Source organism: Convolutriloba macropyga, chromosome 3, assembly GCF_964194025.1.
Source record: "Convolutriloba macropyga chromosome 3, txConMacr16.3, whole genome shotgun sequence".
NCBI lineage: Eukaryota > Metazoa > Xenacoelomorpha > Acoela > Convolutidae > Convolutriloba > Convolutriloba macropyga.
Genome location: NC_134470.1, coordinates 2,935,925 through 2,953,706, shown reverse-complemented (window position 1 = coordinate 2,953,706; position 17,782 = coordinate 2,935,925). Strand labels below are relative to the sequence as shown.

General features: G+C 34.9%; 1 protein-coding gene across 1 annotated transcript; it reads right to left on the bottom strand.

Annotated features, from left to right (window-relative positions):
• Positions 1-119: 119 nt before the first annotated feature.
• Positions 120-16,308, bottom strand: LOC142335875 (uncharacterized). Its single transcript, XM_075384221.1, has 4 exons — positions 15,813-16,308; positions 11,909-12,145; positions 5,340-5,676; positions 120-2,668 (listed from the first exon to the last, which is right to left on the bottom strand). The coding sequence occupies exons 1-4, from the start codon at positions 16,270-16,272 to the stop codon at positions 1,228-1,230; spliced, it is 2,475 nt and encodes an 824-aa protein (XP_075240336.1). The 5' UTR covers positions 16,273-16,308; the 3' UTR covers positions 120-1,227.
• Positions 16,309-17,782: the final 1,474 nt, after the last annotated feature.

Sequence of the window (17,782 nt, the reverse complement as noted above, 5' to 3'; positions counted from 1 at the left end):
TTTTCACGGCACCACGCAAAATAACTGGAAAGTTGGTCAAGCGCAGGATTAACATAATAGCTTCAAATTTTGTTTGAGAGCAATTAATAAGATATGCATCAATTTTATCTATTTAAGAATAAATGTTGTGAACTTCAATTATGTACAACAAAATACATTGTACAATAAAATACTATAAATTGTTACTTTTTATCTGATGATCAAAAACAGCTACATTTTTTACAATCAACACCCAGGTCAAGGAGTGCGCTAATGACCACAATTAAAAGCGCACGAGGGATAAAATGAGTTTTTGCTTAAATGGTCGAGTACATTTTAAAGTCTGCCTGTACGATTGAGTCTGTCTACTGTATGATCCGCAGCAAACCAAAATTATATCAATAGCATAATAATTTCAGATCGATAGTTAGCTCAATTCTTGCTATCGGCAAGGCAAAATCTGGTCACAAACGACAAAAACTTGATGAAAACGCTTTTAATATTAGGAAAGGCAATATGTCGTTGAGGCTATAAATAGTTCAAAAAGTATATAATGGTTGCTAACAACAATTTACAAGAGCTTGGAAACTAATTGTCAACTCATCTTCATAAAAGTAGTTTTGTTTTTAACAAAAGTTAACATCTCGATGCTGAAATTTGTTCCCAAGAAAGGAAAAGGGGTAAAAATTTTCATAGCAACTGCTTCAATGATTGAAAATATATACAATTAACTTAAATAGAGGTCAATTTCAAAACTGTGGAAAACTAAGAAATTTAAGAAACTTAGAAACTAAAAAACAATAGTCAAAAGAAGTAAAATTTAGCAATAGAGTTCTCTTTCCCATATTCTAAAACACTGCGAAGCAAACAAATCAGTCTTTCTAATTATTTCACGGCTATTTTAGCTGTTCTAGTTGACTTTTATCACAAACAATTGAGTTTAAAGATTATTTTTATTTACTAAAAAAAGGAAAGCACGTCCAATTTCATTCCTGCATATCTCGTTTTGGAGTGATTGGATCTACCCAAAAAAGATAGGAAGAAACGAGCAAGTATGATATTTGGTAAACAAACTAAAGTCTCTAATCACGGGTCTTTATTGTCTGGATGGGTCTGATCATGGTTGAAAATTGTCTGGATTTTTGCACACCTCGACCTGGGCATATTCAAACAGACTGATTAATATTACATAATTGGAATTTTATCTTAAGACTCCTTAAAACGTTCCTGTACAAGTGTGTTGATTTGTTAATTTTGCGATTTCCACTCAATGTACTCGCGTCTTTTTTCGTCAAACAATCGTTGGGATTCGGCGTCCAGTTGCTGCCTAGCTTCTTCGCATAGTTCCTTAAACTTTTGGTTCTCGTTTTGTTCAGTCATGGCCTCGATCATTTCAAACGCATGGTACTTAACTGACCATTTCAGTGATTGTTTAACAGAATTCTCAACCTCAGCAGAATCAGGCTTAAATTTGGCGTCGTTTTTTATTCGACCAACCAGAAACCGCATTACTTTTGGGTCTTTATTCGTTTTCGCAACCAGAGACAGTAAGCTTTCGGGTTTCTCACCCTTCTTATCATCCTTCTTATCATTCGGCTTCCCTAATTTGTGTTTCAGATCAGTCAGCTCGCCCAGCTCATCCAACTGCAAGTCTTTACCGCACTTTAAGATGAATTTTGGAGCCTCTATAAATGCGTGTCTTACAACTCTTTCAGAGCCGTTAGCAATCGCTTCCAACAAAACTGCTGAGTAAAGTGATTTCAAATTTTTCAAATTTTCTGGCGTACCTTGCGGAACACCATGCTTAATTCTCCAGTCAACCACTCGCACTAGACCTCGACTGTAAGCACTCTGGTACCATTCTTTCATCGTCTTAGATTCTCCATCGCTATTCGCGTTGTTCAATTTGTCTGCTAATTCATATTCTTCGAGGAGCTTTGTTAGATTGTCCAAAAAGTTTCCACTTTTTTCTCGACCTGCGCAGCCCGGCAGCACATACTCATTGAACGTTTTTAGTTGAGCTGCAACATCACTGGTGGCAAAAACACTGTATGCGAATGCTTCCTTTAATGATTCGTAGTCTTCCCGATGTAAGGCTACGCGCAAAACGGTTCCATAATCACGTTCAATTTCACACTTCCTTCTCCACGGAGTTAAAGGGTTGTCGTAATCCGGGGCAACTATTAGCGTTTTTCTATCAGAAACCATTTTCATCAATTTACCTTTCGCGGGTATGTCAAGAACAATAAAGTTGAGAGTCTTTTTGGCTCTGGTTGTTGCGTTTAGAAGAATTTGCCCGAACAACTTTGCATCGGGGTGGTCGTCTAAGTTCGTAGCGTGGCCATTTTGGATCAGTTGGTCCAGAAAAGACGAGCAATCCACAGCCTCGAGTACAATTAGAACATGATCTTGTTCATACCCTGAGAACGTCAGCTTGCCGAATTGTTCTCTTGGAGAGTGGAAGAATGTTTTTTCACCCTCCACGTGATCAATATGACAATGATCTGACAAATTTTTGTCATCACGAAAGACTATTATGCAACGCTTGTTTGGAGAGTGATTTTGTCGCCATTCGTCTATGAATCGTTTCCGCTTTTCGGCCGTTTCTGCGACAACGGGTTGATCAATTTTGCCTTCATTTGGTGATCTCGGTGAAATTGAAGCAATACTGGTTCCACAAATGTGCTTGCTAAAATCGAAGCATCACAATATAAAAAGAAAAGAAACATTGAAGATAAATCTAACCCGGTTTTTGAAAACTATTTTTTGATGCGCCATTACATTGTTTAATAAAATCTTAACTGGAGAATAAAACACACAGGTTTGCTTAAAACTCAGACAGATGCCAGTATAAATAGATGCCGAAAGTAACCGTGTCATTGTATTCAAACATCTTTACTTGGACCCTATTAAATATAAAATTTTCTCAACCATATTTTGCAAAACTTTATATTTACACATTAGCCTCACAGAAGATTTAAAAACTGCTTTGAAAACTTTGGAGTCAAATAACAACTTTGACAGTAAGTAACTACCTGACCATTGAAAAAATTGTTTAAACCACATATTTGTGCAAGTTTCACCACAGTGGCTTTTATCTTTTTTGCGCATAATTATGGAAAAGATAAACAGATGCAAAGCAAATGTCCAAGAATTATAGACGCCCTAGCAGATCAAATTTTTGAATAATTTCTTTAATTCATAGTATAGAGAAGTATTGTGTATATTTTTTGCTTCGGATCATTGAAATCTGAGGAGCGATCAGTGTTTTTTGGACTGTGCTATTGAAACTTATGAATTATAGCCGTAGCTACATATATATCTGCTAACAGCGTGGTGCGTTTGAGAAAATATAATTCATTTTTTGTTGTTTTAGTTTCGTGTTTCTAGCACAAAGTACATTATAGTGGAAGTAGGCTTGTGGAATTAAAGTGTGGTCTTCAGGCAACTGAATTAAGTCCGTTAAATTTTACTTTCTTATGTTTGAATTCGACGAAATTCTCAACGCAGAAACCCAGTGACGACTTTTGAGAAAAAATATTCTTCACTTTTTACAGCTAACCAATTTGAGAATCAAACTTACACCAGAGCAACTGATAATATCTCAGGCCGAGGATTTTGCCCAAAAATTACTGGACGAGAGTGTAAAAGTAAGATTTTTACACCTATAGTGCCCCACTTAACAGGGGGTGGATGAATTGTAACTTAAAAATGTAACTTTAAGACATAAAAGTGGAATAAGGGTAGATTAACTTCATACTCTTTGAATTACACCATTATTACTTTTTTACACTTTTTTGATTACACCTTTAACTATTTTTTACACTCCTCAGATTACGCGATTAACACCATTAGCTTCTTTTTCCATTATTTAACACTGTTTTTCTATCGTTTACAACCGTATATTACACTTTGAATACAATTACAATTGAATTAGCAAAATTTAGAAGATAGTCCTGGAAATACTTGGTGCCCTTATTGGTTCACAATTCAAAGAATTATTTTCTAAGATAAACGTAATGTAAACATTTGGACGAAAACAAAAAATTTTTTAAAAAACTGATTTCCAGTTTCTCCTCTTGATTGTTCCCGGTTTTTATAAAAATTTTTAATCAGTAGAAACATAGCCGGCAGATTGCCGGAAAATAGCCGCGATAGACGCTTGTGGCGTTACATGAATTGAAACAACTATAGAAATAAAATAGACAGATCGACCACCAGTCCTTTAATAGACCACTAGACTTTTTGGGTTAGCTTCGGACTGTCATTTTTTATGAGACACATAAGCTCTATAAGGAGAAAGCCCTAATAGGGCTTTTCAAAATTAGGATCTTCTCCGTTTGTGCCCCCTCAGCTTAGTGAGCGCATATTATTTGCATCCCCCAGTTGCACGTGCAGTATTTGGGGGAGGGCACAAACGGAAACGATCCCAAAATTAATATTCGAAATCAAAAACTCAAGACACTATTATTCAAGAATTAGGGCATATGTTTGGCACTACTACTTAGATGCACACTATTGACCTTTAATAAGTAAATGTTCATAAAATTTAAAGTTTCATAAGTGAGCTCAGAAGTCATTTTTTTGAGTGAGGTAAGTCATTGAAAAAGTCAATTCCAAGAAGTCACGGTAAGACGAAACAAAAATCTGTTAGACGAAGTAAAAAAACATAGCAGGACAAGTCCTGACGTACAATTCAAAGAATTTTCATTGACTTAACAAACAACTAGACCTAGAACGGACAATGAGTGAATTGGGAAAACGATTTCTTAAAAAAAATCAGATGAAAAAAAAACAAAAAACAGAAAATCAATGTCAAAATGCTGCTAGGGAGAACAAAAAACCACTAGTGAAGTATGTAATTTTGATTCTAACAAAAAACTAGGTCCAGAATAAGCTGTGAACGGATTGGGAAAACTATTTAGAAAAAAATCCGATCCAAAAAATCGAAAAAACAGTAAAAATCAGAGTGAAATTGCCGCATGTGAACAAAAAACCACTAGCGAGAAAGCGAATTTTTGTTCAACACCGTATTCTCACTCCACTTTAAATTTAGAGCCAAAAAATTTCACGCCACAAAACCACTCGCTTTTTCGCTCCACTTCCTGTTTCGGCGTGATCAAAATCACTACTCCAATTTGACTTCAAAAATCATGAAAATGTGTGAACAGATCTTTAAAAAAAAGACATCGCCCCCAATACAATTCAAATTCTTTGAATTGTAAAAAAAATTAGGAGCGCTATAATAGCCGCCTAGAATTGAGGACGCGGCTATTAATAAATATAAATGATCCGACGGTTTAGCGTGAACAAATAATTGCCACTATGATTTAGTTAACTAAAATGTGAATAGCACAAACCAGGTGACTGTATGGAGCAGCTTAGAGCAGAAATGCAAAACAGAGCTGCTACTCCGGTACCCAACATTCAAAACGTATCTCTGGAAACCCAGAGGTCTGTTGTTGTTGAAGTGACCCGGCTCGCACTGCATCTGGCCAGACACTGACAAGGTCAAACAAACAAGGTCAAAGTAGGGAAACAAGTCATCGATATTATCACCATCAGTTGTTCTGATCTGATGATCTTCCCTAACTGAGCACTCGTCAATTATCAAGCCCACTTTTTGCCCAGCTGTCTTCGACTCTTTGCTTGCCTCCTCAAGAGCCTTCCTGCTCAGATCGATGAAGGCAATTCGCCCTGTTTCAAACAACACAAAAATAAAAATTGTGAGAAATAAAAAACAGATGTTGTCTGAACTAATTAATTAACCTACAAAAAAATTTGATCCACTGATCTAAAAATATGTCAATCTTTTAATTTTTTGAAAAATGTTGGAATGTTTTTTTCTATAATGTTTTTACGCTTCGTTTTTAAGTGATACCCCTGTTTGTCAACAAGGCGAGAGCAACGCTTTGTTTCGAATATTTTATTTTCGATTATTTTCTTTCTTTTGAAGTTGAATTTCACTGGGCTGAGATTTCAGGTCTTAAAAACGCAAAGACGTACGTTACGATTGGCGGTGAATGCGCTGAAATTATCTATGATCTAGGCTAAATGCGTTCAAAAGAAGGCATACTAGCTCTTTAAAGTTGACATTAGATAACGTTGGCGTTTCTAAAAGTAGATCATTCATGAATAAAACATCCATAAACGTATGTCTTCGATAATTTTGGTTTTTCAATTTTTCCATACTTTTGTTAATTCAAAGCCTAGATCTTCCCTAAATATGGTGAATCAAAACGTAGACCATACATGACCTGGGCGTTTTCAAGGGTAGTAGATTTTGTTTCATTTGGGAGTTTCTGAGCGTATGACCATGCATGTTTTTGTTGTTTTTAATGGTAGTCCTAACACAACTGTTTTAAAGCTCGATCTCAAAAGATTAGCCACTAATTTAGCGTTTATACTGCAAAAATTCATTGATCTATATTTGTTTAGCTTCAGAGCTCGCATTTAGCCAATTGTTGGGTTTCTTAGCTGCTTATAATCTTATAGTTCTCATCAATCTATTCAACAATTTTTGTGAAAAGAAAACTTTGTGTTATTTATCACAAATTTTTGTCAAAATTTCAAAGTATTAAATTTTTGTTCCAAAATAATTGCGTGTCAAATTATGAGTGCTGAGCAAGAGTTCCTTATCCTACCAGACGAATTGTAAAAACACTTTTTTATATGAGTTTTATTATTCGGTCATAAAAAGTCCTAAATTGATTTCTAGAGTCGGTTTCTAAAAAATTAACTTTTTGTTTTGTTCAGTGTTAATCAGCTTAATTTAAAAAATTTCATCTGCTAGATCTTTTTTACTAGCTTGGCTAGAGAAAACTGAACTATTTCATCAATTTCGTTCGAGGCTTCTGCAAAAATACGGTTAACTTTTCAAAACCAGGTGTTTTAACTGGATCAAAAAATTTTCAACAACACTACTTTGCGTGAATTTCTGCTTCTTTATAGTTTGTTTGAACAAGTAACGAAATTTGGTTCAGTTTTTTTAGATAATAATTAGCTATTCTACGGCTGTCATTCGTTAAAATAGGGAAACAGTTTGAAGTATTGATTTCAATTTACATACAGATGTCTTAGCGATCAAAATATTCAAGAGCAACGTGTAAAAACCTCAATTTCTATAAGTTATCCGCTTGAAATTGGTCAACTTAGATAACATCTACCAAATTTAATCAAAGTCTACGCTTATAAACGCAAATATGTTTCACGATCGCTAAGATACGCCAAAATTCGGTAAAAGTCTACGCTAGTTTCATGTAAAGTCTACGCTGTTTGTTGTTAATTTATAGTCAAATCTCAAGACTAGAAATAAAACGGGATCAGCAACGGTTATCCAACCCAAGACACGTTTTTCACTGGCGAAATACTGATCAGGACTTGAAACTCTTCCCGGGGACGTTGATGAACAATTTAAGGAGGCACCTGACATCCCAATAACAATTGTTTACTTGTAATTCCTCGAATAACTTTTCCTGTAAACAACATTTTTAAAGGAGAAACTGAAGGTGTCGTTTTAGAGAGAAGAAACTGGTTTTAACATGATTTTAATTACCTAATTTCGTTTCGTTTTAAATATGTCTTTGAACCTGAAACCTCAAACGGTTTTTTGAAAGTTTTACTTAGAATTCAAAGCTTCAAATTCCAAAAACGGACCTTTTCTACTCTATATAGTTTTAGTTCTCCAAATGTTGCTATTTTCATGTTCTTAGAAAGTTGTTTCAGTTATTCAATATTAATTATTTTCAAGACCTTGGGATATTGTTTTAGTTTTCCATACTATAGTTTTTGAAAAAAAATTGAAAAGGAAAAAATGGTTTTAAAAAAATAAGGAAAAGACTTGATAGGTTTCAATTGTTCATCCGTGCTATTCTTTATCACATCAAAGCATTTCCAATTAACTCCTAGTAGCAGGACTTTAAAAGTAAGGAGTTTTTCTTTTGATATTATTACTTCAAGATATTTGCAAATGTAAAAACGTTAATTTGGAATCTTTTCGACTACCAGAATTCTAGAAGCTGACCAGAGTTTTGTTGATGCTTCAAAAATTAAACCTGGATCTTTACGAGATAACTGCCGTGCATTTCATTCAAAAATTGTTTTGTTATATTTTTCTCTTTTTGGTTTTTCACCTCATCCGTGGTATCTTAATGGCTTAATCCTTCTTGCTTCCATTTTAATAAAAATTATTTATGGGCAAGATCAAGGAACTTCCAGATAGCTAAAACTACAACCAACTAACTTCTTGCTTGTTTATTAGTAAATTAGAGTTATTTTCCATCCGTAATTTTTTTTGTAAAATTGAGCTTCTGCAATTTTGTTTGAAATTTTTGTCTGAGATTTATTTTAAAAGCGTGGCGCAACAACTTGCCAACAATATAACAACAAACATTATAACGCGAAAGTTAACTCCTTAATGAAAAGGGGTGAATTGGAAGCTTGCTACGTTATAAGTAACTCGTAACTATTTTTGCAGACCTAAAAATGTATAACATGATCTTAGAAAATGAAGGTTTTTCAAGGCAGGGAGTGTTGTTTAAGTTCTTGCGATGCCTTACATGATTTGATAAGTACCTCAGAAGATGCTGACATCTTTTTCGCCAACAGAGCGTAGTATAATTCAAATAAAAAATATATCAATTCTGGATCTCTGATTGGCTACTTTAAAATGGGATTTTGTAAGTAGAGAATTATTTGGCCCACTTTTGTCATTTAGTTTAAAGTGGGGTTCGGCCACGTAGAAGTAAAGCAGTGACACTTGGCAGCAGAACTAGAAGATAAAGACAATGGTCCAACGAACTAGTGATTTATCAATCAATCGATCAAAGTTTTGAACAATTTCTCATTATGTCCTTGAGAGCTAAACACCATAGTGGCCAACATTTCTAACATAACCGACTAAGGTAGGGCGAATTGCTCTCAAACGACCGGTGGGCGGTTGACGTCGTCAGTAGCAAGCCACGGTACAGTGAGGCTAGCTTTAACTTGATTCGACTCTGCAATTTTTAGCTTTCTAGCCTTTTAAGTAAATAAATCAAATAAAAAACTAATGTTTTAAAAATTTAAAAGAAAAGCTTCCAAATTTTGCAGTGAAAATGTAACTTATTATAAAAACCTAACGGAGATTTTCTGTTAGGCTGAAAAACCTTAATAATGGCAACAATGTCAAAATTGATTAAAAAATTAAAAAATTTGTAAAAAAATGATAAAATTCTTGATGTTAAAATGCTGAAACCACTACCACTAGAAACTATGCAGCAACCTATTATAAAACCCTAGAGGAGATTCTTTGACACATAGGGCTGAAAAACTCAAAAATTGACAAAAATTTTAAAAAAGCTTGAAAAAAATTTGAAAATTGGTTTAAAATTGCATGTTTTTAGCGATCGGTTGTTTTCGAGCGTAGCAACGGGGGGGGGGGGGGGGGGGGGTGAATCGGGGACTGATGAGGAGGGGGTGGTGGGGCAACAGTGGGGGGCAACATCGCAGTGGGGTGGGGCCAGGGGCAATAGTGGGGGGGGGGTCAGCACTTTGGGTGTCTTCGACCTCTAAGAACCTCCCTTCACACCGTAAGAATAGGTCTCCAAAACAGTTTGAGCTAAAACAGAGCTGAAAGGCTCTAGAAGCACTGAATGCCCGCTGGGCGCTACCTGTTTATCCCGTTTTTGAGGACGAAAACTCAAAAGAGTCAGACGAAAAATCGGTCAAGCGAAAAATCTCATAAAAAGAGACCGACAGGACTAATACAATTGCTACAATCATCGTTTGAGAGCAATTAAACATAATCATGGGTACTAAAGCAGAAAACAAACTCTTGTAACAATTGTTAATATAAATATTAATGAAAAATATTGATAAATGAAAATAATAAAAATCACTATTAGTTAATATCAAATTTGGGGTATCCAAAATATTGGCGAATTGTACACTACCATGAAAATTATGAAGTGAATCAATCACTCTGTTATCGCTCTTAATTTATCTACTGGTGCATATATTTCTCAATCCAATATTTCATGTAGTTAAATATTTCAATGTTTCGCCAAATTACCTATACAGTTATAAAGATGTATAAACTCTTCATTCTTAAATTATTGGGGATAGCTGGAACTTGTGAGCTGTACTAGTTTGTACTCACTAGCTAAATTTCAAGACGACCGGATTAGGTTAGAACATTTCAACATTTAGCTTTAGAGCTAATTTTGTTTTCAGAGTTTTCTAGTAAACATTTAGCTGATTTGAGATATCTAAAAACTTCGGAGTTTAATGGATAGTTCTTGCTAACTCAACTTCAATGTTTTCGGATTGTTCTGCATTTTCAACGTCTCCACTACGTCTCGAGATTTCCATCTATTAATGAATTGTGTTCTTATCAATAGTAACGTATATGACGAAATCTGACCAACGCAGGACGAAAAAATTCACTACTCAAAATAACAAACCAAATGGTCGTTCGAGATTTATTCACCAAATTACTTAAGTAACAGTTGGTTCAAGTAGCAACTCGTGTGTGCTTGTGGTTAAAAAGCACTATATGATTCACCGATGACTCAAATTTAAATTACCTCACCATTTTGTGTTCTCTAGAAAGTTTTAGAGTGTCAGAAAAGAAATACTTAAACGTACTTCTACGGTTTTACTAGGAATTTACTACATCATAGAAGAAAACTTAAAAAGTATCTTTGCAGAACTTACGCGAGAAAAATTTGCCTGGAATTTTCACCTACTGAGAATTGATATCAATTTTCACCATAAGAGTTTTGCGAAGAAGTACAAGATTTTATCCCATAGAAAAACGGTAATAATCGGGTTTTCATCCAACGTCTTCAAAATGTAACTTCTATGGAAAATGTTAACCTTTTTCACTTGATACTGTCAGAGGTGAATAAGTTCTACAAGGCTATGGTTTTCTTGATTCAGTTTATTGAGAACACACTTTCTAATTATGAAACACACCAGCTTAAAATGCAGCTCATTGGTTTAGTCTAGAAAAATTTATTCCGCTCAACAAACTGGAAGGAGCAATGATCCGAGTTTTTTTCCAACGTCCAAGATTTTGTCATTTGGCATTGATATCAAAAATTGACGGTAACTCCAATCAATCAGAAAATGAAAGTACAGAAGCTAATGTGAAATAACATAATTGAATTTTCATGATCATGATATTTCAATTATGTTCAGCGATGATTTACTGTGTTACTAATGCCGGTACTGGAACTTCACTTTTAACCCGGGTCGAAGATTTGTCGAAATAATAATGCAAGGATTGCAGTGAATAGAGGTCATAAAAAGTTCACCGCAAAGGCTCCGCATCTTTTTGCGATGAATGGGGTAAAAGCGGTGAATTTCTGAAAGGTTTGCAATTTTTAGCGGTGAATTTTTGTAAGGTTTAGCGATGCCATTTTTATTTTCAACGCATTAAACGAATTTCTTACAAAGAAGAAACTGCCGTAGACAGGTTTGAACCTCTCACCTCCTAAATATCAACAAATTTTTATTCCACTGCGCCATCTGTCACTTACTGCAATTACAATGCTTGTGAAACAGATTCAGTAAACGCCATAAAAAACAAAAGCGTAGAAATTTTGTAAGATTTGGGATTTAGCGGTGAAACTTTTATTTTCACCGCTCAAGCGGTGAATAATTAATTCACCGCTTAAAAAACCGCGAAGCTTACGAAAATTTACCGGAAAAAATTTACAGTAATTTTTAGCGGTGAATTTTTGTTAGATTTGTGATCCTTATAAGAATCGCAAATACAACCTGGTTATTCAACCTGTGAAGAGTTGAATTTTTTCACCGCTTTCACCGCAAGTCTTACATTTTTTAACGCAATTTTTAGCGTTGACACCTCGACCCGAGAAATAACTTCAGTAAAAATTATTTGTCAATTAAATGTGAATTTCCAAACAATTTCAATTGCTATTACCGTCATTTTTCGCGTCAATCTGGAAGAGCGATTTAAGCTTCTCCTTCACAAACTCGAGAAATGCTTTCTTGTGCTCTGCAATGACGTAGAATATTTTGTGGTAGTTCATCTTGTCCAGATATTTCTTCACGATGGCCATACACACGTGAGTCTTCCCAGAGCCTGCTTCCCCAATAATGTATTTGAGAGGATTCTCCTCGTCGTCAATCACCCATTGTTGCTGAGGACTGAATTTGTCTGTATCACAAAACGGGTATTTGCCGTTATATCCCCCCACGAAATTATAGCCCCCATTATGGCACATGTTTACCATCATTGGGAGAGAGGGGGTTATAGGTTATCTGACCACGAAGCTGCCGGAGGAGGGGGGGGGGGAGGAAAGATCCCTCAAAACAAACTGTAAAACTCAATGCCGCTTTCTGTCGGGGTCACCTGTTTCATCGCCTATTGTTGTAAAAAAAAAATGCTGAAAACCGTTGAATTGCGCTGACTCAGGTATAGCAAAAGCGCAGTTGGCCCAAATGTTGCTTCTGCGTACTTTCCCCATTATTTTCAGAGTTGAATTAGCACCTTGTCCGCAAAAAAGGTCAATCATTCACAGGGCAAAGTGCCCCAGACCAAAGTCACCTCTGATCAGACCATCTTCGAGCGCACACTTGAGCATCGTGCTCTCGAATTACATGGTGGAAAAGTCGTTCAGCGCATAAAAGTTTTGACAATGGTCTGAATCTTGTCCGATGAGAGGTTACGTTGGTCTGCGATTGTCTGATCAGAGGGATATTTGACCGCACGCTGGTCTAATCATGGGAGATTGGAATGCACGATAGTTTTATCACAGAATGTTTCGAATGCACGATTGTGTCATAAGAGGAGGATAGTCTGATCATAAGCGCTTTCGAACGCTCAATGGTCTGATCAGAGGCTACTTTGAAAGCAAAAGGAAACGATTTTTTTTTCGAGTATTGTTTTTTTAACATTTGTGCTGGTTTAAAAAGACAGCATTTGCAATAAAAGAGGGGAAAACATAACATTTTTTGAATCCTGCCATAATGTCTGGTATACACCCAAACGTCATGGAATGCCTAGACGTATAAAAAAATAACTACTATTCTCATCAGAGGCAATCATGAGCGCTTGAAAGTCTGATCAGAGGTGGTTTCGAAAACACGATGGTGTGGAATCTGGTCTGGAAATATTCTACACAAAGGCTGTAAAAAAGTCTGAAATTTGTCTGAACAGAGGTTTTTTTTTGGTTTTGAACAACCTGATTAGAGGTTTTATCGAGCGCAATTTGAGTGCACGAAAAGTGTTGAGACTCTGATCAGGTCACTGAGGTCTGATTGGTCTAATCAGAGGTCACTTTATCTGAGACTGTCTGATCTAAAGTCTTTTATGTCTGAATCTCAGCCGCGTTGTATGACACTAAATAAACAAAAAGATTATTAATCTGGAGGCTTTTCAAAATGATAAAACAAAGAAAAATTAACACTCGAATTGAAAAACTAAGAACAATTTTAAGAGGTTCCAACGGATGCCACTGAAAAACTAAGGGAAGAAATTATGACCTTCCGCAGGAATATGACATTGCACCTTTTAGTTTCTTTTCAAACTTTCTAAGGCGCATAAGCAAGTCGCATCAACAATTTTTGATGTTAGTTCCAAATACACTTTTATAAACAAGAAACAATATGTATGGCTTCATCTGCAAAGCAAAACTCCGTATAGATCCAGTAAGAAAACGAATAAAAATCCAGATTAATTGAATACGCTGAAACTTGTGGATGCTTCAGGGAGTGAAGCGTCATTATTTTGCAAAAATAGCAAACGTCCTTTTAAAAATTTACTGTTACCCTTTTGAGGTCTACTATCAGCCTTACCGTTTTCATTTTTACTATTACCCAAACAAAGAATTTTTGTGAAAAAAAAACATTAATGTTAGTAGACTGTCCAAAAATTAAGCAATTGCTGTATACAGTTTGAAGCATTAAGTTATTGGTGAAGAATGAGAACTGAAATTAAAAGAACACAACAATTTGATGTTATCTCTCAAATTACTGGCAAAATTTTTTCAACTCAAGCGAAACCTCGATCGCTGAAATGACACAAGCCAATTGAAATATTAAGCAGAGCAAAAAACGTTAAAGATTTAGCGTTAAAAACCTTAAGAAAACGCCGTCCGGAAATTTTTATCTATCACAATCTTTTGAAAACAGTAGCGTTAAAATATATGAAACCAATTTTGCAACAAATTCCCCACATTGAGAATCAACTCTGAGAACTAATTTACTGCCCAACTTTAGCTCTTAGGGTCCTCATAAGGTTGTTCCAGTCAATTAATATGATACCTCACACTAACGTGGGTGATTCACTAATTTAAGTTATGGTAGAAAACAATTTAGATTTCTTTGATTTACTTTTTCCCATATAAAACAATTTTCACAAGTAGACAAATATATGTTAGGAGTCTTACCATTAAATCAAAAACCCTTCGTTATCAACGGAGCTGAGGAAAATTAGGATGTCTGTACAAGCATTGGGAGCTTAATCTTGTTGAGCGTTATTATTCGAAGTAAAAATTGAAGAGTTTTTAAAAATCTAATTCAACGAACAGATAATGTTGAATCAACTAAGTCTGCGCAAGGAATTGAATCCCCTGTAATCTCAATGAAACGTGCTCTTGATGTTTATGTATAAGGTTCTGACGCTGGTTGATGTTTTTTCTTTCCCTTCGTTAACTAGTAATTCGTCTACAGAACGAAATTATGAAAAAAAAATTAAAATAATTGAAAATGGTGCTTTAATTAAAATCCTGGGATGCATTTTTATTTTAAACTTTTTGCATAGAAATTTTGAAACATTTAAATGTTTCAACACTCCATACTTAGCCGTTGAAAAGAAGTGAAGTCAACAAAATATTTTTTGAGTTCTCTTATATAGCGCAAAATCCATTTCAGACAATTTTGGTATGTGATTTTTTCCTCTGATTTTTTCTGAAAGTTTTTACTGTCTTATCCATACTTGCCAGTTGACAAAATTGAAGTTCAAAAGAATTTATTTAGTGCTTTTTCATAGAGTAAAATCAATTTCAGACCATTATGGAGCTCAAAATTTTTCAAAAATAAAAAAAAATTCATGATGTCTAAGAAAAAAGTCTTTTCAAGTTACTACAACAAGATGCAACGAGAGTTTAAGCACTCAAAAACAGAACACAAATTGTTTTTTCAAGCAGTAAACATTGGAACAGTAGGTAGCTGCCTTTTGGCTGGAAGGCGGGGTGCCCGAACCTCTCGTTCTTCAAAGATTTCTACCACCGAAAAACTAATTTTTTTTCTAAGTGAAACCAAGTTTTTTGAATAGGTTTCACCAGTCAACATGACCCTCAGAACTTATCCTAGACTGGTGAAACTTATTCAGAAATCTTTGTTTCACTTGGAGAAAAATCATTTTTTTGGTGGTAGAAACCTTTGCAGGAGGGGATCCGGACCCCCCCCCCCCAAGTCATATGGAAGATTGCCTTTCTACTAATGCACATATGGGGGGAGAATCTGTTCTGTATAAAGTATAAAGTTTTCCAACTGACAGTTTTTCTGCGCATGTTTTACTCGAGTTTTTGCAATTAACAAATGAAAAATTTTTTGCGACTAATTTACTTGAAGCGTGTAGAGGTATGCAAATTCGTGAAAATGTTTGCAGGTTTTTTTTACCTTCACACCGCCTTACCCGCACAGTGTGCAGGACAGTTTAACATATACATTAGTTAGAGTGCTTTATATGAGCAAGGTGAATTCAAATTAGCGAGAAATTTGAGTTCACTTTTCAATTATTATTTAATCCAATCTAATTGAGAAAAATTAGATATTAGTGCTGTCATCAAATTGTACTTTTTAATACACTTTCGACTAACCCCAATAATATTTGCGAGCGGCTGTTGAAATGACTGTTTCCAGGGTTTTGAGCAACTTAGAATCTTCATTTGAAATATCACCCGGACGCAGTAACAGATCCGGCTGCGAAGAATTGTCCAAATATGCTCGATTGGACCCTTGGTCAAGTTTCAGTTTGTACATCTGGTTGTCTCTTCTGTCAGTTCCTGGCTCTTGAGAAGCAGCGATGTAAACGTAGTCAATATCATCATTGGCTGACTTGAGCGCTTGAATGGCTTCTTTCGATATAATATTTTCGGCTGGTGTGACTGAGAAAAAATCATCCCAGTTCTTTTTTGAAATGTTCTTCACGTAAATGACACATTTGAGGCACTTTTTTCGAAAACTGGTCAGGTCTCTCAGCGTGTCTTTGGGATCTGCTCCAGGGTTTATGTGACGGTATACGCAATGTAACAGGTTGTTCACAATTGGCAATATCATTCCAAACACTTGAGACAGTTTGCGAATCTCTGGGCCCGTGCTCTAAACAAATCAATCATTCTAACACGTTCCAGCTACCAGCATTTGCTATTATAATCAAGTTGTTAACTAAAAAACTGGTACCAATATCTGTTACTCATTGCAACAATAAAGCTTTTATGATTATATAACAGAAACAAATCCTATTCCCACATTCGCATTTGAAATGCAAAATGTTTTCTCCACGTTTTTCAAAAGTTTTTCAGATCCCTTTCAAAAATTTTTCAGAAGTTTTTCAAAACTTTTTTAAAACAATTATAGAACTTTTTCGAAACTTTTTCAAAATTGTTATTTTAACTAATATCTTATCTTAAAGCGAACTCGCTTTAAGATTAAAGATATTAGTTAAAATAACATTCTAGAAAAAATTTTGAAAAAATTCTGAACTTTTTCAAAACTTTTTCAAAAAATTTATTTTAACTAACATCTTTAATCTCAAAGCGAACTCGCTTTAAGATTAAAGATATTAGTTAAAATAACATTCTAGAAAAAATTTTGAAATAATTCTGAACTTTTTCAAAACTTTTTCAAAAAAATTAATTTAACTAATAGCTTTAATCTTAAAGCGAGCTCGCTTTAAGATTAAAGATATTAGTTAAAATAACATTCTTGAAAAATTTTTGAAAAATTTCTGAAATTGTTTTGAAAAAGTTCTGAAAAACTTCTGAAAAAGTTTTGAAAAAGATCTGCTATGCCTGACAAAACTGGAAACAATTGCACCTTGCTTAAATATTTTATAATAAGCGTTAAAACACCTAATGTTGGTTATGACTAAAAGTTTACAGAATATCTTGGGTTGACAATTATACAAAAGCTTTGGAATCTTACAAGGTCATATACGATCTGAATTATTTGCTGATGGCCATTAGTGATGATGCAAAAATTGTAAAATTGGTTAAACTGCCATAATTGAGACCCCAATAGTTTGACCTAAAGCAAATATGTGGTACGTCGGTAATCATACAGAGACATAGATGTTTTTGTTAAATAAAACAATTATCGTACTTGAAATATGGTATGATGTGCATGACGTCATATATGATAAATTTATATTAGGACGGGTCGACGCGTGATATGAACACTTTGTTCGATTCTGCCAGGCTCGTTAAAATAACGGATATGAACAAAACTGTTTTCTGGTCATTCAATGAAACCGCCAAATGACGAATTTTTGAATTGAACTGTTTCGTCACATAATTGAACCAATTCAAGACATTAACTAATGTAAATATAAAAAACGGCAAAATGCGAAAAAATTAAAATCTTACCACTAAATATTGAGTTCCTTGACGTTTTAGCGATTTATTCTTTTTTTTTACCTTGGAAATTCAAATTAAGTTTTTAGGAGCTCTATCTACAGAACCTGGCACACTGGCAAAAAAAAGAACCATATTGACCACTGCTCAGTGAAGACGCGACAACTTGAGAAGACTTGTTGACCAACGAGAAGGATCCTTAGAAGTTCTACTAT